We start from the raw sequence: 21,900 nt of genomic DNA, 5'->3' as shown, positions 1-21,900 counted from the left end.
TGTGTGTGTGTGTGTGTGTGTGTGTGTGTGTGTGTGTGTGTGTGTGTAAAGCAATCTGCTGTTTAGGAACAGGCTGGCGTTTGGGGGTTTCTGGTAGATTCTCATTTCCTAACTTTTTTCTTAGAGCCATGGGGCACAGTTATTACTTCGTTACAGGAGCTGCTTAGCTCTAAAGACTGCTTTCCTTGCTCTTGAGTTTCCACCATATACAGTACTTTTTATTAAACTCAGGTAGATGGAAGGAAAGAGGGATAAAGGAACAGACAGGATAAACAGCCAGGACTGGAATACAGCAAAATCGCAGGTGTCCTCAGCCATGCTCTTCTTCATGATAATACAGCAGCACAGACCGGGGCTCCACATATCGGTCCTGGCATCCCTGTGACCTCTGAGACAGTTTTGCAGGGAGGGAAGGAACAGGTCCCAGGCCTGTGTCCTGGTTTTCAAACAGAAAATCATGCCCAGCATCACAAAGCTGAACCAACACCATGTGGTCCTTCACCCAGCATCCAGTACTGTTCTGCACCTGCCAAGTACAAGGTACCATAGAGCAGACCTTGGCAATGTGCCCAACCACAGGAGAGCATCAGGTACTGTGGGGCCCTGGTGGGTAAGCCCATGCCCAGGTCAGGACTGTCCTGGGTCCGTGTGTTAGGCCATGGCTGCAAACATCACACCATAAGGCCTCATCACCACCCTCATCAAGAAGAGTAGAGTTTCAGTGGAAAGGATACCACAAAGAGTGTCAGAATGAGATGTGACGCCTGGGAACTGTAGGCCTCAGGCTGAAGAAGCCTGGGCCAAGGAGGAAAGGGATGAGAAGGCATAGCAGCTGCGACAGGGCCAGCAAGACCTAGCATTAACAGGAGCCAAGGTCTTTCACCTTAGTGTATGGATTCCAGAGGAAGAGGTCTGGGCTGCCTCCCAGCTTCCTGGTCTGCGGACAGAGATGGGAACGGCCAAGTCCAATCCAGCCACCACTTTTGACCTTAAGCCCTAGAGCAGGCTTTGAGTTTCCATTCCGAATGTCACACTTGCCATGTGACATCGAGCCGAGGGACCTTCGGAACAGAACAGATGTTAGAAATGAGTTTTCTCTGAAGGTGTCACTGCCAGCCCTTCAAGTGCTGCAGGCTGCAGACTGGAAGTCAAATTGAGAAGGGTCCTGGGAACTGGAGACTCTAGAGCTGCAGCTTGCATGCTTCCAAGGTCAGCAGGGTATGCGCTGTGGCATGGAGAGGAAGCAGGAGCGTTGCTGCTTAGTCCTCACATGCTGGGGGGGTTACTGAAAGCCCTCTGACACAGTTGCCAGGTTTCCAGGGGCAGATACTGCTCTACCTTGGACTTACTTGAGGGCCAGTAGCAATCAAGATTTGTCCCCCAAATGTGCAAGGTCATCTTTCCCTGCAGACAGTTCTGTAGCCACCATGAGCACAGGCCAGTGAGCAGAAAGGGAAGACTCTCTCTGCACTTACAGAAACAAGGTAACACGAGTCCTGACCCTTTGACCCCATGCCCAGAGCACCCCCAGCTGTCTTAAATGCAGAGTAGCTGCAGGATCCTGGGCTGTGGGCATTCATTCCTATATCTGGGTTACATACGCCGTGCAGAAGGTGCCTGTTCCTTTGTGGCCTGAGTTAAATCACCGTGATCTACAGGCGTGTGCTATGGCCAGAGTTCTGCAGGAAGCAGAGGCATCTGTTGATTCAGGCTCCTTCCTCTGTTGGTGCCTGACTGTAGAGTGTGGGTGAGGTCATCTCAGAACCCTACAGACTATACCAACACTGAGACTTCAGGCCATAGGCCTGAGCATCAGCCTCCTTCAACATTCCAGGGAGTGTCCTAGTGCACCGCCTGAGCCCCAGAGTGAAGTAGACAGCCCCCGTGGAGGGGCAGTGCCAGCCACACATTTCACACTGTGTGGAGGAATCTAGGAAGACCTGTCCCCACAGCCATCCAGTGGACATCAGGCACAATGTGCTCAGCATGGCCCACAGAGAGGAGTCAGGACCAGGCAGGTGCTAGCATCTCAGAGCACATAGAGGAAGGTGGGAGCCAGAACAGCAACAGCACAAATTAGATCAAGAGGAGTAAACTGAGGCTCTTCTTCTCCTCTTCTGCCCACACAGAGTTGACTGTTATTACCAGCGGTGCTGAAGGTGGTCTGAATGGGTGTCGGGCTGGAAGGAGGAGGTGAATTTGCTAAGAGATACTCTTGAATACAGAATCTCTAAGCAATCCAGAACAACACTAGCCAATTAAAAAGTAAACTTCAGCAAGGACAGAGGGTGCATGATCAATATCCAGAAATCAATCCAGTTTGTGTATACCAGCAGCAAGCACTCTGAAAACCAGGCCGAGGAGCTGTGGTCAGGAGACACCCCCACACAGCCCCTAACCTGGGTTCTGCTAGCCACGTGCAAGCATGGAATCTTCCATTGAAACGAGATAACAGTTAAGGCAGGGTGTAGCTTAGTTCAGTCTGGCTCTTCCAGGAGCATCTGTGGGGGTGTGGGATACCGTGACCTTGGCTAGCCTGTTGTCTCTGTGATTCATGAGTCATGAGCTCTGCCCCCTTGTTCTCTTAGGACACAGATCTGTCTGATTTTTTCCCCCAGGGATTTCAAGTTTAGAGAACCAAGATCAATACTGAGTCTGAATTTCTTGACTTTCTGGGGTGCTGCTACACTGTACCTTGACTTGGCTTTGTCCTCTATACCTCCTGTGGTCTCAGGGTGACCACATAGCTATTTGATGACAGCCAGGCCTTATGTAGTATGGGGCTGTGAGGGTGCCCACTGGAGATGGGATCCCATAGGGGCTGCCTGCTTCAGGCAGGCCTCAGGAGACGTGGCCAAGGACCATGTTATGTCCCAGGAAGACTGACAGCGTTTGCCCGGACTGGAGAGAAGGCCTAAGTACCCAGCTCTGATTTCCTACCTTCCTCTTACCAGGCTGCTCAGTGGGCTGTGTCTCCATGGGGACCTAGATCGGCAGCTGTCTCCTCTTTATCCCCTTTCATGTTACGCTGAAGTTGTTTCCTCAGCTTGTGAAGGTGCCATGATAAAAGGGAAGTAGCGCTGGGTTCTGTGAATCACTTTTGCCTACTCGGGGACCACAGGAGCATTGCACTCATGGATGCTGTCCTTTGGCCGTGGACAGGAGATGAGTGCTATTACAGCCATGGAGTTGAGCTCCAGCTCAACACCATGATCCTCAGGAGTGACTCAGCCTAGCCCCACTGTGTGTTATCCAGGCTCTGGCTGTCCCCCTGATACCCTGTAACCTTATTTCCTGCGCTCCCCCAGAATCAGCTGGAGGCCCACCAAGACGAAGGAATGGTCATCTCCCACATGGCTGTGGCTGGCGTTGGCATCTGGATCGCCTTCACCTCAGGGTCCACCCTTCGCCTCTTCCACACAGAGACCTTGAAGCACCTGCAGGATGTCAACATTGATGCCCCCGTGCATGGCATGTTGCCAGGTACTCCCTGGGGAAGGGGGGGAGGGTCCTAGTGTCGTTATCTCTTTTAGAGCTTGCAGTCAGGTTCCTTGGCCCCTGGGCATTCACATATGCCCCATGTATGTAGAGGCACGGACACTGTGTGTAGTACCTGGCATGAGTTAGTGTGTGGGCAGTGTATATTAACATGTAGCCTTATTTATAATTATGTATCCCACCCCGTCTATGAACATAATAAAGGTTGTATGAATGGCCCACAGTGGGCCAGACTGGGGATGCTACAGGCAAGACGAGGTAAAATGCATAGTACCTGAATGTACCAACAAGAACCACTGAAAGCTTTGAACAGGGAGAGGGAGCTGTCGCACCAGTGTGGGTTTGGGGAGGATGGGCTTGTAGGGAGAGGACTGAACAGGCCTTGCCTGCCCTTTGTCCACGGGGTCCTGCCTAACAGTCGGCAGGGAGAGTGTGGGAGAAAGGTGGGAATGGAGAGCACAGGGATGGGTTGAAGTTAGGGAGGAAGCCATGCAGTGAGGTGAGCTGCTCACCTGTTAACAGACATGCTGGGTGGACAGTGTTCCCGTGTGGATCCTAGGTAAGCTGGGATGGTTTCCCGTGATGCCTTGGGAAACCATAACTTAGGGGTCATGATGCGGAAAGAGAGTGGACCTGTCCGTGACTGAGGAGTAATGAGAAGCGAGAGGCCAGAAAGATGGCAGCTGGAAAGATTTGCTGAGCCCAGCAGAGCACAGGCGTCTGAGGATACTCACAGGCGGCTCTCTACAGGACTGGCCGCCAGCAGCTTTTTAGGTGTTGCAGGCTGTTTTATTTAGTTAGTGAAATCGAGGTTTCTGTAATGCATGTTATTTTTAGAAAATAAAAATATTTTAGCATCAGGCTGGCCCCCAAGGCGTGCTACTGGGGACCTGACTGTTTTCCTTCAAGTATTAGCCACCTGGATAGGTGCTTGCTGTTGGAATCTATTGCCACCCTCAGACAGAAACCATGTCAGATTCACCAGCTGCCAACACTGACTTGCATCCGGCCAGAGACTGCCCTGCACTCTCTATTGACATGGAAAGGGACAGGAGTTAGATTGTTCTGTGCTAAAGGCTCCTGGGGCCCAGATCCTGACCTGGTACCCTGTGGCCTCCAGGGAAGCAGCTGTGGTTGCCATGGCTCCTGGAGTCCTGAGAACCAACCACAGGAATGTGTCTGACCACAGCCCCTGCCACAGGGGCCCTGCACTGCTTTGTGTTCATTCCCTGCAGTTTCTGTCAGAGACTGGGGAAAGGAGGGGCCGGCTAGTGGGTGGAGTTTGTATATTGAGTTTTTTTATGAAAACAGTCCTTGTACATGATATAGTGAAACCAAACAGCAAGAACACCAAGTGAATAGTGAGGTGACTCTGGGGCTGTCCATCTGGCTGACCCTCCATCATCTGGTGCTTCCCACGACCTCCGTGTCCACTTAACTCTAGCTGCTCCTGTCTGTCCTCTTGATTTCCTCCTGCGGTGGGATATGCCGGCTTCTGAGCAGATCCGTCGGGAATACCTGCTGTAGACACAGTCAGGCAGGGGGCATGCAAACATGCAAGCTCACTCCTGCCCACTTCCTGTCCTCCACTGTACTGACCAGGGGGGCTCCTCCTCCTCAGGCAGGCAGCCAGCTCTGTTAGGAAACACTGCTGACTGCTCAGCGTGGGGGTGCAGTGTTCTGTCTGCAGCTGAGCCACACGGGGGCTATTGTGTTTCTTTCTGTTCACCCTGAAGCCAGTGCTGCCCCACTTTAGCCTTCCACACTGCTTCCAGTTGGCCAAACATTGGCTTGCCCCATGTTCCCTACAAAGCCTGACCCTTGGTACCACTGGGTTCATGGGATTGTGAGGTGTGGACCATTTTCCAGAGCCTGCCAACCTCATGACCTTTCTTTCCTCATGCCAGAGGTTGTGTCACAGTCTCTCGACAGTGTTATGGTTTGACTCTATCACTGCCTCTTGACAGCTCATGAATTTAAGGGACAGTTGTATCATGAGGGCTCTGGCCTAATCTAGTGATGGATCCATACTTTGATGGTGTTGAGACATTGTGGAAACTAGAAAATGGAGTCTAGTTAGAGGAAATGTGTCTCTGGGGGAGTGCCTTGGAAAGATCCCCCCCCCAAAGTCCCCGTACACAGAGACTCCTAACCCGTGCCAGCTATCTATCAGATGAACAGCTTTCTTCCACGCACCCTTCTGTCATATTCCTGGCTTGCCACAGGCGTAGAAAGCAAAGGAGGGAGCCACTGAAGACATAGCCCGAAGTCAGGCGCCCTTTTAAGTGGCTGATGTCAGATATTTGGTTACAGCTGTGGAAGATGCCCTGATGCAAGCCATCTCGGACACAGCCTTGGGGGCGCTCTGTCATGGATCCTGATCTAGTTCTGTGCAGCTAGTCAGTGTGTGTCTTACTCCTGTGTGGGTGGAACAGACAGACGGGTCTGAGCAGAGTGGCCTGGAAAGCCTGAGGTTGGGCTGCACTCCTTAGCACCGTGTGCCGTATTTTAAATGGCTTCCCCTCCGCCTCTGGGAGGCTCGCCATGCCTGTACACTCCCGTATTCTTCCATTGGTAACATGGTGCTGCCCTCAGCTTGGTCTCGAGGGAAGGGCGACTCAGCAGAGCTCTGCCACAGTAAGAACCAGGTTCTGTCCACTGCATCCAACCGTAGTTCCTGACCTCCCAGAATGGTGCTGTGTGGGGCTGTTGGGATTTCCAGCCCATGCTGTGGTTTAGAGAGAAGGAAGCCAGTGCTTCAGAGCAGCGTGTGCCACTGCTCCACAGCGCTGCAGCCTTGTGCTGTAACCCTAGTGTCTGAGCCACTGTTTGCCCGGCAGTCAGTGCACATGCAGGTGCGTGTGGAAGCAGCCTGCGCAGGTGTCCTTTCACGCCACTGCTAAGAGTTAAAGTCAAACTAGCTTCCGCAGACAGAGACACATTGATCCAGAACTTGATCAGAGCACTCTTCTGAGGGGTCCTGAGAGCACCCTGTGGGCCCTACGAGTCGATTCCCAGGGACTCACCTTCCCCTTCCATCCAGCACAGGCTCCCAGTGTAAGCCATACCAGGAACGCTGCCGCCCAGCTGCAGACCTCAGCTTGGGCAGGCACTGGAGGATAGAGGACTAGGTGGTGCGGTCATAGGATGGGAAGGTCCTGAGCAGCCTCCGAGCCAGCACACAGATGTTTCCTTTCTAATCCTCAGTACTCAAAGCCAGCAAAGCTGGTGAGAAAGGTGCTGGCACACACTTAACCTTCTGTGTCCCTGCTGAGCGGATACAGCTTCCAGAAGCAGCCACGTAAAAGGGCCATGTTTTCTATCAGAAAAAAAAAGTGTGAGTCTTACCCTGGTCTCAAGGGCGTTGATGAGTTAATCAGTACTCCTGGTTATGTGTGAACCAGAGAACACAGGCACTCACAGCTGGCCTGTGGGATCATGTCTCCTGCCCACAGGGAGTGACCTGGACAGCACGTGAGGTGAGCATTTGCAAACCACAGACAGCCAGTTTCTAAATAAAAAATAGGAAATAGTAGCATCTGGGGCTTAGTTGCTTTCTTCCTTTTGTTACTAACTTTTATTACTATAGTTGTTATTACTATTAGTAGTAGTATTTATTGAGGCCATTTTCTTTTGTAGTTTCCATCTGATCATCTTGCCATCAGGTCAGTGTGTTGGGGCTCATGCACGAGGCCTCACTCCTACACACCTAGGCACCTTGATGTCAGCATCGGCTCAGGGCTTCTGTCTCCCGGCTTCCTGTCCTTCCTCTCCAGGACTCATGCTATTCTGTGGCTCTCCTTGGAGAGAGACACTTCTGACAGAAAAGATTCCTCTGAGGAGGCAATGGAACACTTCCCAGACTCTTACTATACTTAAGATAATGTAGGTGTGAAAGTGAAATTTTCTGGAAAAATTATACACACACACACTGTTTACATGTGGGAGATTCAAACGGAGAATGAAAGATCCAAGATGTATTTCTGGGTGAATGAGAATATCTAGTGGTGCTTGCATCCTTCATTCTTTGATGGTAAATCATCTTTAGGAGCCACTGAATGAGGAGACATTACACAGGAGACGCCCCATTTGCCTGTTAATTGCCTTTGAAGTGATGTTATTCACAGTAAAAGTATTTCACAGGCATTTTTCAAGGCCCAGATCAACACTCTAAAATTTATTAATTAAAAAATTCTTCTTTGTAGAAAAAAATAAAGGAAAGTCTGTTTCCCAATGCAAAACTTTTTAGGATGTCAGATGAGAGAAACTGCAGCAGGCAAGCTCATTTGTGGGGCTTTACCTGCAGGAGTGGTTGGCTGGCGGCCTGGGGACATGGCTGGCCCTCAGGCTGCAGCTGAGAGCAGAGCTGAGGGCCTGCGGTGGGGGAGGCATTCTCAGAGCTGTGTCAGGTTTAATGACTTTCCGTACCTCTGTGTTTTGACAAGGAAGTTCAAACTCACTGGGACTTTCCATTCTCCCATCTGTTTTCCTCTCTAACCGTGGGGTGAGGGCCCGAGGATTGGCAGGTGGGAGAATGTCAATGGCCCACCAGCTAGTCTTGGCAGGGTAACACAGCAGTCAGAAACAATGTGGGCATGGGCTTCAGAACTCCTCAGTGTTTTTCAACAGTCCTGGGAAGCCAAAGCTGCTGCTTGAGTAATGGGCGCTGCGGGGTTAATTGCAGTGTATCCGTAAGGCCCACGTCATGCCAGATGGACAGACATCTAGAACAGCAGGGAGTAAACTCTGTTAGCTCTTTAAAAGCTGCACAGGTTGCCAGGCATGGTGGCACACACCTGTAATCCCAGCACTCAAGAGGCAGAGGCAGGTGGATCTCTATGAGTTCGAGGCCAGCCTGGACTACAGAGTTGGTTCCAGGACAGCCAGCGACACACAGAGATACCCAGTTTCATAAAAACAAACAAAACAGCAACAACAACAAAAAAACTTGCAGAGATCAATGTTTAGAAGTAAAAAAAAAAAGTTTTATTTTTAAAATATCTGTTTTGAAGTCTAAGAATTTCATAAAAATGGCCTCTGAAGACACACAGTTCACGCTGGCCCCAGTGTTTGCTTGTCCTTAGCATGAACTTTCTGTCAGAGGCAGATATAGCAAAAATAACCTTTGTTCTACAGATAAAATAGAGTCAAAGGGCGCTCCATGAGTAAGCTCCATGCTTCTGTGCTGGTCAGCTTCAGGGCTGAGTGCCAGGACCAGTCTTAAGACTCTTTCAGCCCAGGGTCATTTTCCGGGCAGGCCAGAGTCTCTTGCAGGCCCCCTGCTGCTCGGGAGCCTGAGAGAAGATACCTGCATAGTGATAGCCACTGCTCCCAAGTCCTCCTGCTGGCCTGGCCAGCTCCGTGGCTATAGGGCAGGTCAGCAGAACAGCCCAGAGGCTTCTCAGACCCCACAGTGCTGTCACCTCCCTTGTTTCTCACCATCAGCACCATGTCTGTGGGGCACATTTACATAGAAATTCTCCAAGTCTCACAGGCTGCGTGCCTTGCTGCAGTGTGCTGTGTGTGTGTGAGAGGGGGGGGGGAGAGGGAGAAAGGGAGAGGAAGTAGGCACTGTGTAGCTATGTGGAGGCAGATGATTTCAGGAGCTCTGAGGTCTGGCTCACCTCTGGCAAGGCTGGTCTCAGCACAGACTGAAGACCTGCTGTGCGCTTGCTGCTCTGAGGTAAGGTGCACGGATGGGACACCCCAGGACCTGTCCTTCTCTTCTGGTGGAGGATGTTCAGGGCACAGGTGTGAGCATTCCTGCAGCTTGTTCTGCCACGGGGCTTAGTGGCATCTCTGGTGTCTCAGGAGACTGGCCCTGAAGTCCAGAACACTTCCAGTTTTCACAGCCCCACCACCCCCTGCTACTCACCAGCACTGCCACCTGAGTGAGGTGCAGGGCACGGGGACACTTCTCTCTCTCTCTGTTTCACCCAGGGCACCAGCGTCTGTCTGTGACCAGCCTGCTCGTATGCCATGGTTTGCTCATGGTTGGTACCAGCCTGGGTGTTGTGGTGGCCCTGCCAGTCCCTCGTCTTCAGGGTATCCCCAAAGTGACAGGTGAGTGGACACGGCCTCACACCTGGGTCTCCTTCGAGCGTCTCGGCACCTTGCTGTCCTGTTGTCTTTAGAGCACCATAGATACCACCCAGCCACTGCAATAGCACACACTCACTCATGTTAGGAGCTACACACGGCAGATACCTCACGTTTTGATTGCCAGGTGATTTCTGTTTAAATGGAAATGGGATAGCACGGCGGCCGCGTACCTGCTACCCAGTGCAGGAACAGGGGCATGAACTGGACAGCCGAGATCCCAGCCGGCCACCCTTCTAAACTCACTTCTTTCACCTGCACACCCCTCCTCCTGTGTTAGTCACCAAGTTGTATCTCAAAACATTTATTTCCTAGTTTTACCCTGTCCGCAGTAGTTTCCTAGCGTGTATCTTCCTGGTGACTTTATTTTCTCCTCTGTTTCTGCTATGTACTGCCATGCTACAGTGGGTACTTGTCATTAGCACCCATGAAGCACCCAAAAATAAGGCTGAGATCAGTGACGCAGGGAGGCAGCTCTCCTGTCAGTGGCTGGGAGCCCGCCAGACGTCCCTGACAGCTAGGATGAATGGGTCACACCACCTGGGGACTGAAAAAGTCCTGGCTTTAATAAGCAACTGTAAAGTTCCAGAAACTTCTGCAGTGGAAATTGCCAGTAGCTTCCTACAGTATAGGCGCTGTGTTCCTGACACTGACCCACATTAGTCTTTGATTTCTTTTTTAAATATGTAATCATTATTTTTCTGTGTGGGTTTATGTATATGTGTTTGAATGGATGTTTTTGTGTCTGTATCTGTGTTCATGTGTATGTGTGTCCACGAATGTGTGTGTATGTGACTATATGTGTGTTTTTGTGTGTGTTTATGTATGCCATGTGAGTGCACGGCCCATAGAGTCCCGATGAAAGCATTAGATTTCCTGGATTTATAGTTACAAGCAGTTACGAGATGCCCAGTGTGGGTGCTGAGAACAGTAAATCAAAGGAGTCATCAATTTAAGGCTTTAGGTGGCTGAGTCCACAAGGATGTGATCGAGGGCGGGTCTGCTTCCACCACCCATATATTAGTGCTACTTGCCGAGCTGGGGCCTGGGTAATAGCCTCGGGGTCGGGCCTGTACTTTGTTATCCTATGCAGTATGTTTGTTATTAAAGACCTTGTTGAATTGTCCTCTCAGGACGAGGCATGGTCTCCTACCATGCACATAATGGGCCTGTTAAGTTCATCGTCATGGCCACAGCATTTCAGAAGAACAAGGACAGAGCCAGGGACAGCCCACCCTCCGGCCCAGAGCCTCAGGATGAAGACCCCAAGGACTTGCTCTGCACTGACGACGCCACTTCTTGCCTGGGCCAGAATGATGTCAACACAAGTGTTTGGTTGGGAGACTCACTAGGATTGACAGCTCAGAAGAACGAGCTGTCTTCATCCTCGGGGTCACTGAGCCTGTCCCATGGCTCCAGCTCCCTAGAGCACAGATCTGTGGACAGCAGCCTGTGTGACCTCCTGAAGGACCCTAGCGCCTCCCCAAGGAGCAGGGCGCAGCGCTCTAGGAGAGCCAAAGCCAGTTCAGCGCTGGTGGTGTGTGGGGGCCAGGGCCACCGGCGAGTGCACAGGAAGGCCAGGCAGCCTTCCCAGGAGGACCTGGTTTCTTCAGTGATGGTGTGGCAGATCCCACTGCTGAGCATGTAGATAGAGGCTGCTGCCTGCCCTCAGGTGGCAAGCAGGGACAACTCAGCCGGATGCAGGCTAAGCGATGGAGGCTGCATCCAATACCACTGGGACCAACTGGAAGCAGAGTTTGTGAAGGAAATAGGCAGCGGTCACACAGCTTCCCTGAACAACTGAGTCCAGATGTGCTAAGGAGGCAGAGGAGCATCCTGGCTTTTGAGTCACTGAGCAAAGTAACAGGATAGTGCTACAGCCTGCCCCATCATTCACCTGAGATGTGAAGTGTGCTGATGGTACCAGTTCTGGGCACACCTCGGAGGACTGACAGGGAGATGTAGCGTCCAGTAGCACAGGAGGTCACTAACAATTCTTAAAACATTCTACTTGACTTAGACTCACCACTGTTATTTATATTCTATGTATTTTCCCACTCCCAGAATGAAAATTGTAACAATTTAGAAAGCCAGGTAACGCACCCCAATCCAGTCAGCTTGATTTTTGGGGGGAGTGACTGAGGCTTTCAAAAGTAGACTCATATGTGTAGTTAACAAATGGTGTTTTTATATTGCATTTTTCTATTAAAAATCAACAGTTAACATTTTAGTCAATATACTATTTGTAGTGTTTCCCACATAATCTTTGCTTTAAGCCAAAATGTCCAATACTTATCAAGATCTGGATTCCAGCCTCCATGCCAAATCATACTTGCCTTCTCATACTAAACGCTATTAATATCTCCATGGGACACGAGCTGGCCGAGTCATGCCAGGATGGTGCTGGAAGCGTCCCGGGTCTTCTGTGCATCTGCTGTCAGAGAGCCATCCACATCCGGATGCTCATTCTGATGTCCCAAGGTGCTGATCAGTCTGCCGTGCCAGTGCCATCCCCTCCCCAAAGAATGTACACAGTCACATGGGGCCCTTGAGAGGCAGCCGCCCATGTCAAAGGACACGTCAACCCAAAGGCTCCGTTTGCTCCACCTGTATTTGTACATTAGTGTTCCACATACTGGACAGATAATTTTTTCTAAAGCCTAGTGCAGATATTCCCAAGAAACACACTTCTCAGCACTTTACAAATGACTAAAAATGCCAACTTTTAACTAAGCCAAATATTTTCTAAAATTGCACATATACCCAAGCTTTCTTAAACTGTTAGCTGCTGTCTTATTTGATAAAATAAAAGAGTTTATTTTAAAATACAGTATTGCAAGTTGCCTTTTTCCCCCCTCCCATAAAATACAAGAGGGTGATTGCATGCAGGAGAGGAGGAAGCATTCCTTTTCTCTCAGTCCGGGTATCACAGTGGCTGGCTGCAGAGACTCTGTGTTGTGTGTGACAGGTGACTCTCAGGTGGGCTGGGACCCTCCAAGGACTCCTGATCGTGTCAGTGCTCGTGGTGTGTGGCATCACTACTTCATATAATTCACCTGTCGCTCTGATATTTTTCAAGAGCAGATGAACTCCTAGAGGGCAGACAGAAGAGATACACAGAGCAGGTTTGTGGTCCCAGAAGGCCGGTGCCACAGCCATTTCCAAGCCGCAGATGCAAGGCATGGACAAAGCAAGCTCCGACACAGCTCATTACCGGGAAGAAGCAGGCCCAACGATGAGCATCCGGCACAGCAGAGGCGGGAGCTTGAAGCATGGCAAGCCCTGCCGTGGCCTGTATCTGGAGAGTCCTGGATTTGAAAAACACAGGTGTGGAGCAAAGCAACATATTAAAGTCAATGCACTTTTAACAAGCAGCGGGCTCCCAAACCCTTTGTGTGTCAGACAGTTAAGATCTCCTAGGCCTGGGAATGGAAGATGAAACCCAGCGTGCTATCGCCTTTCTCTGGGACCTGCAGCCCCAGCTAAAGCCCCCAGTCTGAGAGATGTGTTTCAGGTGCTATTTTGGGTCAGCTCATGGGGTCACGAGCTTTGAGTCTTCCTCAGAGAGCCTCACCCAGACATCCTGCAGAAGAACGCTTACCACAGACCTCCAGGCTAGTTTCTCTCTGTTTTGATAGGAAGGAGAGGAAATGTGAAGCATGATATTTTCTCTTAGGAAAGCTCCAGATCATCTGGGATGCACACCCTGAGTCCCGGCTTCCAGGACTCCTCCAGATACAAAGGTTGTGCAAAAATTGTAAGGTTTTGACAAAATTTGAGGATCCACAAACCCATGAGTCTAGCAGCTACCTGCTCCCTGCATTCAGCTCCTGTTGCAGGTCCTCCTTGGATCTGAGGTGTGGGGAGGTAAAAGGAGAGCTCATCAGAAAACTGTGAAGCAGACCCAGGAATCAGAGTGTGCCGCAAGAACAGGTAGTCAGGACAGTGCCCGCAACGTCCTCATCTGGACCTCACTCAGTGCGCAAGCAGGCTTCATTATGAGCCAGTGCTCAGCTAGGCCCTAGTGGTAAGGTGGGCTCTGTAACAGGGCTGCTCATAGCTCAGCGCAAGCCCGGAGGGCAGCTTCACCTAGAGGCCTCTCCTCCCCCAGACTGCTGCAAATGTACTCAGTAGTCAGCTCCTCGGAAGCCTGAGCAAGCTGTCCTGGGTCTGGCTGGCAACCAACCCGACAGCCCCACCTTCCCACCCCTGGGAAAACCAGAGGTCACCAGGAAATTAATGACCTGTTTGCTGGCTTCGTGCCGAGAGGGCCTCAGCGGCAGTGTTAAGCACAAAGCCGTGGTGTGTGCGGGAATGTGTGCAGTCCTCAGGCCCAGCTTGGCAGGTCCTGCCATTGAGGATGGTCTTGTTGAGGCAGGGTTGAGTGTGGTGCCATCATTTCTAGGAGATGATCCAGTTTCTATGTAGCCATTGCCACTGGAGCCTGGAATGCACTGTCATAATTGGAAGTATAGATGTGGCTTGTCTTCCGCCCTTCAGCTGAGGACTGTCAATCAAAGTGGTCTATACTCAGCATTGCCTCAAGCCATGGCAGACCTTGTGGAAGACAGTTGTCAGGGCTGGTGATAACAGGGTTTATTGGCTCCCCCAAGCAAGTGGCCCACTAGAGCCATATAGTCCAGGGGAAGCCCTGACAGTGGCCCTATCTGTAGAGTCTGGACACACCCCACCTACATGTAAGGCTTGTCAACCCCAGCTTGGTGTATGCTTTAGGGAGTAAGAATGACAGCCTTATAGCTCCGGTTCTTGGTTCTTTAGATCTTCAACTTGGAACTCTTCACCTCTACAACCTGTGGACCTGCTGGGCTACAGGCCCTGCTTCCCAAAGCAAGGATTTACACGGGGATAGAGAAAGCTCCATTAAAGAAGCAATATCGGCTCTGAGCCAGGGCTCTGAGAGTTCTCATCCTTCCACTGACCGCTTCCCACCTTCCTAGCCCTTCTCCAACCTTATGAGCTCACACACACACACACACACACACACACGTCTGCACCCCTGTGCAAACACCTCTTTACACACAAATGCACACAAGTCTGCCTTTGCACCCATGTATGCGCACACACTTCCTTCTAACAATTGCTGCTTTCCGTGAGGCACTGGTTGGGAAATGTTTACTGGAGTGGAAAAAGCAGAGGCAGCTGTTGGTCACCCTGGGCTTGGGGCCAGTGCTCCCAATGACTTGGGAAAGAATTAACCCTTTCTTGGCAGGCAGGGTTGGGAAGCTATGGCATCCCAAGGCTTCTGTCAGTATGGCCCATGTGTGAGTTTCTTAGGTGCCCAAGGAGAATTCAGGTATCTGGCATTCATTCAAAAAGGAAAGCAGGAGGAAAGTGTGTTCTTCATTTCTTTAGTGGGCAGGACCTACTCTCCCAGCCGGAAGGAAGGTGGGCCCACTGTGGATGACAGTATTTCCCTTGGAGAGGCTGTCCACATTTATCCTGCTGTCAGAGCTGCTGAAGGGAAGCTTGCCCGCATCTACCCCATTAGGCATGAAGGCTATATTTGCATTCTGAACTGCTTTCACTTACATTTCCGGAAACAAAGCGTAGGAACCCTGATGGGGAAAAGGCAGTGGAGGCGGGATGGAGTGGAGGCAGAGAAGTATAAAAGGAAGGTAGAGAAGGGTTCACTGATGACGCAGGGAAGTTGTGGTAGGGGCTGGCGCAGATGGAGGGCTGCTGATGTGGGCATTCTGCAGGGACCAGCAGGTGCAGGCTGGTGGCTCATTCAGACAGAAGCTAGACCAGAAGGGGTGCTCTGTGATGCTCTCCCACTAGAGACAGGAGGCAAGGGCCCCACAGGGCAGTAAGGACTCCCCATCAGGTCCTTCTAACCAGTCCCTTCTCCTTCCACTGGAGATCAAACAGCTTCTGGCTACAGGAAAGGGAGTGGGGAGAGGGCACACTTCCCCGGGCACAGCAAGGCAGCTGGCCAGGCCTGCCCAGGCTGACCCACTTCCCAGGAGGCTTGGAGCAGAAGCAGGAGCCAGAAAAAAAAAATGCAAAAGCTCTGTCCATCGTGGGACCATCATATGCACTCTGCTGAAACTTCCTCAACTAATGAAAGATCAGGGTATTCAAGAGAAGCCAGCCTCAGTGACTCTGTGTGTTTCAAAGTGCCATCTTGAGCCCTGCAAACCTTCACCTTTTAATCCCAGACAGTAGTGGGGAAAGAAGCCAGTCTGTCTGCTCTGAACCCGTGGGTAATGTTTGCCAAGTGGTCAGATTTCGGGCAACGTTTATGGAGATAGTCTAGGCCCGTCTGCAAACACTGGTGCCCATCCCACCCCAGCTCTCTTCTCACAAGCACCACACCTGCTTCTGCCCAGTGAGTTTTGCGTAAGACAGAGTGAAAAAAAAAATTCCAGTTTCCATCCCCTTCTGCAAGCTGAGGCGTTTGGAAAGATATGGGGAGACCTGGCAGGGTCATCTGAAAGGGCCCCTCCTGGCACCAAGACACACAGGCCGTTGGTGTGGATCAACCCACCAGACTCAGGAGCAAGGCACAGAGAACATCCTGCACCAGATGGCTAGGCCCTCTTGCCCATTTAATCTAGCCCGGTGGTGACTGCCTCTCACTTAGTCTCTTTGTTTCTGTCTTTTATTTCTGTTCATTTATTTCTTTGTTTGCATTTAAGCTGTTTGCTTTTGTCTTTTTGTTGTAGTTGTTGTTCATTCATTTTTCCCGAAATGTTGTGAATGAAAACCAGGTCTGTGCAGATGCTTGACACATGCTTCCACTGAGCTACACCTCAGCCCTTTTATGTTCTTTATACATATTACATTTACTGTAAGTTATAAAAAAGAGTCTGTAATGGATTGGGAAGGTAAAAACCAAACACAAACAGAAAAAAACACCTTAAGATCATCTGGTTCATCCCCAGGCAGATTTAAAAATCACTGTCTGTAGTCAGACAAAACCTCTGTCTCAATGCCATGGGGTTGCAGCCACAAAATACCAAAGCTGCAGGCCATGGCCCTCAGTTCTGGAGGTACGAGCCTGTGGCTGAGGCTTCAGCAGGCTCTGCTCTCCTTGTGGGCTCTTGGAGAGGGTCCTTCTGTCTCTACCAGCTTTCAGTGTTGTGTGGCGTGGACAGCCACCACGAGCCATCATTTGCTGCCCCTCTGAACCCAGCCTTCTCTCTGCTTGTCATCCTGACTTTGCTCTGTGTTACTTGCTTATATCTGTCTCTTCTGCCTTTGGGACATTGGTCATGCTAGTCTGGGACCTGCCCCAATGACCTCTCTATTCTGACATTAACCTCTGTCAAGTTATTTCCCTATTTCCCATTTTGATGAGGGCGGGTATGAAATACCAACTTTTTAAAAATTATAGTACACAATTCAACCCCGAGTAATCTTTGAGGTCTTAAGGGTAAACTATCCAAGGGAATTATTTAATTTACACTTTTGAGAATTTACTATTTTAGGCTATATTAATTAAAGATGACTTAAAAATTAATTCTGTAGTGATTTCAGGATTGAGACGGATATCTGTTTTGTTTTTGTTGTTGTTTTTGGATTTTGTGGGATTTTTTGTTTTGTTTTGTTTTGTATTTTTGTTATGCTAAACTGTACATGGCACCAAAGCCATTGCTCATATTCTAAACCACAGTGCAGTCACCAGAAGAGAGCAGATTTGTGTGACAACATGTACCTTGGCTGCCAGGGCTGGCACAGGACCGGAGCCTGTGTGTTCTGGCTCCCGGGGCTGTGCCTTCTGCAGTACAGAGCTCCCCCCCCCCCACACCCAAGGATGTCCATCTGGAGCTGCCTGGCCACTGACCACATGTACGAGGTTCCTGCCATCTGAAGTGAGTCAAACCACTTGAAGAGGTATAGCTCACAGACATACTTAAGCTCCACTAGGCATGGTGGCTCATGCCTGAAATTGTAGAACTTGAGAGTCTAAGGCAGAAGGATTGTCATGAGTTCAAGGCCTATCAGAGCCACATTATTTGGCCCTGTCAAAACACCAAAAACCAAGCTAACAAATAATTAACTTAAAGCAGTATATGGTCAATGGTCGAGATGGAAAGTGGTTCCGTGTGTCCTCACAGTGCTTGAAGCCTTCTTGTTTGGTGGTCTGGAGCAAGGACCTCTGTTCATTTGGAAAGGTGGCTTTTCATCACAGAAGAACAAGGCATTGAGCCGGAGAGGAGAGGAACAGTGTTCTACCTGTATGAATGTGCGGCCAGGATAAGCCCATCACCCTTCACAAACAACAAGTCTCTCACTGCAACAAGGGGACTGTGTCGACTTTGAGGTAGACATAGAACTGTAAATCCAGCTTCTTCAGCCCCAAGTGGGGTCACATAACTGAGTGTGGGGAGACAACAGTAAAAGGATGTGCAAAAGCCAGATATCTACTTGGAACTGAACCTACAACATGTCTGGGGTGTTTCTTGCAGCTCTCACCCATGCATCACGCCACGCCACTGCCACAGTGGCTCTGAATACATGGCATACACCTTGCGCTGGGCATCATGCACGATGGTGTCAGCGATGCTTCCTGAAACACCTTGGCTCACACTGGATGCTAATATTAGGAAGTGCACGGTTTTTACTATATGTGTGAGGTTTAATTAGAGAAAACAAAAGGCCTTCAATGCTTTCCTGCTGTCATTTCGCAGCATTTAAGTTTCAAGATTACTGTATTTTGTTTGAATACTTAATTTTTAAAATTGCTGTTATTAGTTGCTCACTTGATTTTTATAAAAAAAATGATGAATATTGTTTTAGGATTAGGGCAAAATTTCCAGTAGCTTAATAAAATGGTCTCACACATACTTCTGCCATTCTGTACTATATATTCACGTGCCATAAGGTTCTTAGCATTGACAATCCTAAAGTACAGATGCAGTCTCGGGGCTGAAAAGATGGCTTAGCAGTTAACAGTGTACATTGGACTTCCTGTGCATCTCAGTTTTGCTGCCCATGTGCATGCCATGCTGTGGTTCTGCAGCTGATGCCACCTGCACCGCCAGCTGCAGGGGATCTGACACCTCCGGCCTCCATAGGCACCTGAACTCACATGCACACACTACCCTCCCCAACACACAGACATGTCCTTACACAGAAAAATAAAATCTTCAGAAATACTGACCAACTCTGGAAAAAACAATGAAGATGCTTTGTGCCCCACAAGATCAAACCATCAGCTGAGATTTAGCTCTTTCTTCAAAAATAAACAGTCACCTCCATTTCATTAGTATGCAAATTTTACCTCTTCTTTAATAAATGGTAAAACTGTAAATACCAAATAATTGACTAAAATAAATTTCTTTATGGTTCATTATCAATACATGTTTTGATTTGTATTCTTATAAAAGTGAAATCCTGTTCAACCACAGATAGTTTGGTCTCATTTTATTAACAGTTTAAGACAGTCAACATAACCATTAAAATTTTATTTCCTTTTAAAGTTACCCTACCAGAAAAAAAGGGAGGGGCCCTATTAGGATTCATACTTATAACCTTAGTGGCTTATTAAGTGAGTGATTGTGACCCTTGCTTGGTAAGGATTTATCTCCTCTCAGGAACTACCATCTGCTAACGCAGAGCCCACACAGACCTCCAGCCCACAGAGAGAAGCATCAAAGATAAGGGGCAGCAGACGTCAGGTCTAAGTGGGCATTCCTCATCACTTAGGGCTTTCAACCCAGGTGGATTTAGAGCTAAGCAATACAGCTCCATGACATGAGGCACCATCTCAGACCAGGGACCATTTGAGTTTAAAATGCCTGTAAGGACACCAACAGTACAGGATCACCTCATCTAAGGCATCGGTCTCCATAGTCACCATTGCCTTGGACACTTGATAGACAGCACAGTACATGACCACTGAGTACCAGGTTCTTAGGCACCGTCTGCAGTGTGTGAAAAGAAAGGAGAGCCCTGGCAGCTTGGCTGCAATCTTGAAGAAGCTTCTGGAAGGGTCTACGTGCAAATTCCTCACTGTACTTCCGGGGAGTGGCCTGGTCAGGCGAGGCTGACCTAAGGGAGTCCCATGGGGACAACTTCCTCCTATACAGCATGAGTTGGATTTTTAAATGAACCAGCAAACATCTAATTATTTATTTTAATGCCAAGAAGCTGGAAGTATTTAGAGCTACTGGCCCCTTTCCTGACAGTCATTGGAATTTAGTTGCTCAGGGGAGGGGGGAGCAGTGCAGTATATGGGAGTCTTGCGGGCTTTAAGAACAAAAGGCCTGGGGACTGTCTGGTCTGGCATGTGTGAGAAAACAACACCCAGTGTCCCAACAGGAGCCAGCCAAAGCACCTGCGAGGAGGAAGGAGGTGTATCATGACTGACCCACAGGGCACCTGCCTCTCATACTTCCCCAGAGGCTGTGCTGTGTGGGAAAAGTTGACCATAAAGGGACGGGCATTGCTGAGAGTCCCCAGGGCAATGGTAGAATCAAATGATCATCCATCCTCCCTGGGGAAAGACAGCCCCACTCCCCAGTACACAGCAGACACCACCTCCTTCCGGTGAGGTGGTGCTGTGAGGGAAGTGGAGATGCTGAGCACCTTGTCCTTGTCAGGTCTGAGACCGGTGACTGCATCAGGGCTGCTGTCTGTGAGATCTAATGCCACTGCTGGCTTCTTACGGCCTGGACCTACTCAGTTGTACCCAGTACCGAAGCACAAAGAACTTCCAAATAATTACCACACCTCTGCAGATTTCACTGAGTTCACTGAAACTAGAGTCTATAAACACTTAAGTGGGCAAACACATGGGGTAACCCCCATAACACTCCTCTCCTAGATGGCAGAAAGGTGTTTTGAATTGCTTCCTTTATTTTGTCATTCTTTCCAAAAACATCCATGGACAGCCTAGTGTGTAGCTTAGTAAAAATCCCCGTGTGTGTGTGTGGGGGGTGCAAACCCCACATGGTCCTATGTGGGAGCATAAAAAGGTGAAGAAAGACAACAACAGTGATCCACTCAGTACCCGGAGCAGGGATGCTGGAGGCTGGTGATGTGGAGGAAGCCATGAGGCTGTTTCCTGGTCAGCCTCGTGCCTTTTCTCCACCCACGTGTAAATGGAGACACACTCGGAGACCTCACCTATTTGAGGACAAACAAAGTAATAATGAAACATAATGAAAATTATCTGAGCCCCAAGATGGCCTGTTTCTGTTACAACCAACAGAAAATGGAAGGATTAATTCCAGCAGCTTACAGCTTTCTGCCCAGGTTGATGCCCAGCTACTGAACAGGATGGAGGGTTTTTACGGCTTTGGTGTTGAACTCAGAAGGGCTGGTAGTGCAAATTGGCCAAGAATATCAAAGCCGAGAAGAAGAAAGCAAATGGTCAAGTCCTCTGTTCTCTGAAAGCTAGCCATTGGTGATTTGCTTAAAGCTGTTAAAAGAAGCAACCCCAATTTGACACACACCCCTCATGTCACCCCAGGCTGTCCACAAGAAGGCCTTGTCTAGACACCAGGAAATGCCCACCGGTTGGTCCGCTTCACTACCCCGAGCTTTCTCAAGATTTGAGACGCTATCGGGATATGGGCAATAGATTTTTTTAATTATTACATGTGGCATTCTTACAGATGCTCAGCGGGGCCAGGATGCAGCCAAGAGCGGGGTAGGGGGTGCCAATCGCGCCTTGGACACCTGTTCCAGCGGTCTTTTGGGTTTGGGGAGGGCTCAACAGGTCATGCAGCGGGGTCTCTGAGCAGTGGCGCTGCTGTGAGCAGTGGAGCTGCTGTCAAGGCCAGGGCTGCCAAGAGCAAGCTTCCAGCCTCTGCTCACCCGGTCTGGAAAGGGTTAAGTGCGGAGGCGCAGGAGCTGCGGTGGACAGGCGCGGAGCACAGCAGGCACCAGGCCCTGGGTGGGCCCGCTCAGCTGCAGCCCGGGCGGCGGACCCCCCCTCCCAACCAGGAGGCGGTTCGCGGGGCCGCGAGGTGCACGCGCGCCCGGGCCGTGGGCGGCCTCCCAGCTCCTGCTTCCTCCAAGCTCAGGGCACACGTAGGAGTGAGCGGCCGCTGTCAACCCAGCGGTTGCTCGTGCGAGCGGAGGAGCCCGGGGCGCGCTCCCGGCGACGGGGAAGAGGCGCAGAATCGGGACGTTTGCACAGGTGCGTGGAGGGTGCGCTCAACCCACTGGGCGCTCATACAGGTGCGCGCGAATGGTCGCGTACGCATGCGCGCCAGATACCGCCCCCCGCGCGCCTCCCCTGGCCAAGCTGCGTGTCCCGGGCTCGGGTGGTCGCCGGGGTGGAGGGAGAGCGGCGAGCTGCTAGCGGTGAGGTAGGGGCCCGGGCGCGGC

General features: G+C 50.4%; 1 protein-coding gene across 2 annotated transcripts in view; it reads left to right on the top strand.

The window, feature by feature from the left end:
• Window positions 1–12,417, top strand: part of Arhgef10 (Rho guanine nucleotide exchange factor 10) — an 83,888-nt gene extending 71,471 nt beyond the window's left edge. For both annotated transcript variants that reach the window (XM_055608474.1, XM_055608473.1), the window contains 3 exons: window positions 3,309–3,483; window positions 9,439–9,561; window positions 10,731–12,417. In XM_055608474.1, coding sequence (XP_055464449.1) covers window positions 3,309–3,483; window positions 9,439–9,561; window positions 10,731–11,245 — 813 coding nt within the window. In that variant the 3' untranslated portion in view covers window positions 11,246–12,417. The remainder of the gene's footprint in view (window positions 1–3,308; window positions 3,484–9,438; window positions 9,562–10,730) is intronic.
• Window positions 12,418–21,900: the final 9,483 nt, after the last annotated feature.

The sequence above is a fragment of the Psammomys obesus genome, unplaced genomic scaffold, assembly GCF_907164565.1.
Source record: "Psammomys obesus unplaced genomic scaffold, mPsaObe1.curated_primary_1811, whole genome shotgun sequence".
Classification (NCBI taxonomy): Eukaryota; Metazoa; Chordata; class Mammalia; order Rodentia; family Muridae; genus Psammomys; species Psammomys obesus.
This window is presented reverse-complemented; position numbering and strand designations above follow the sequence as displayed.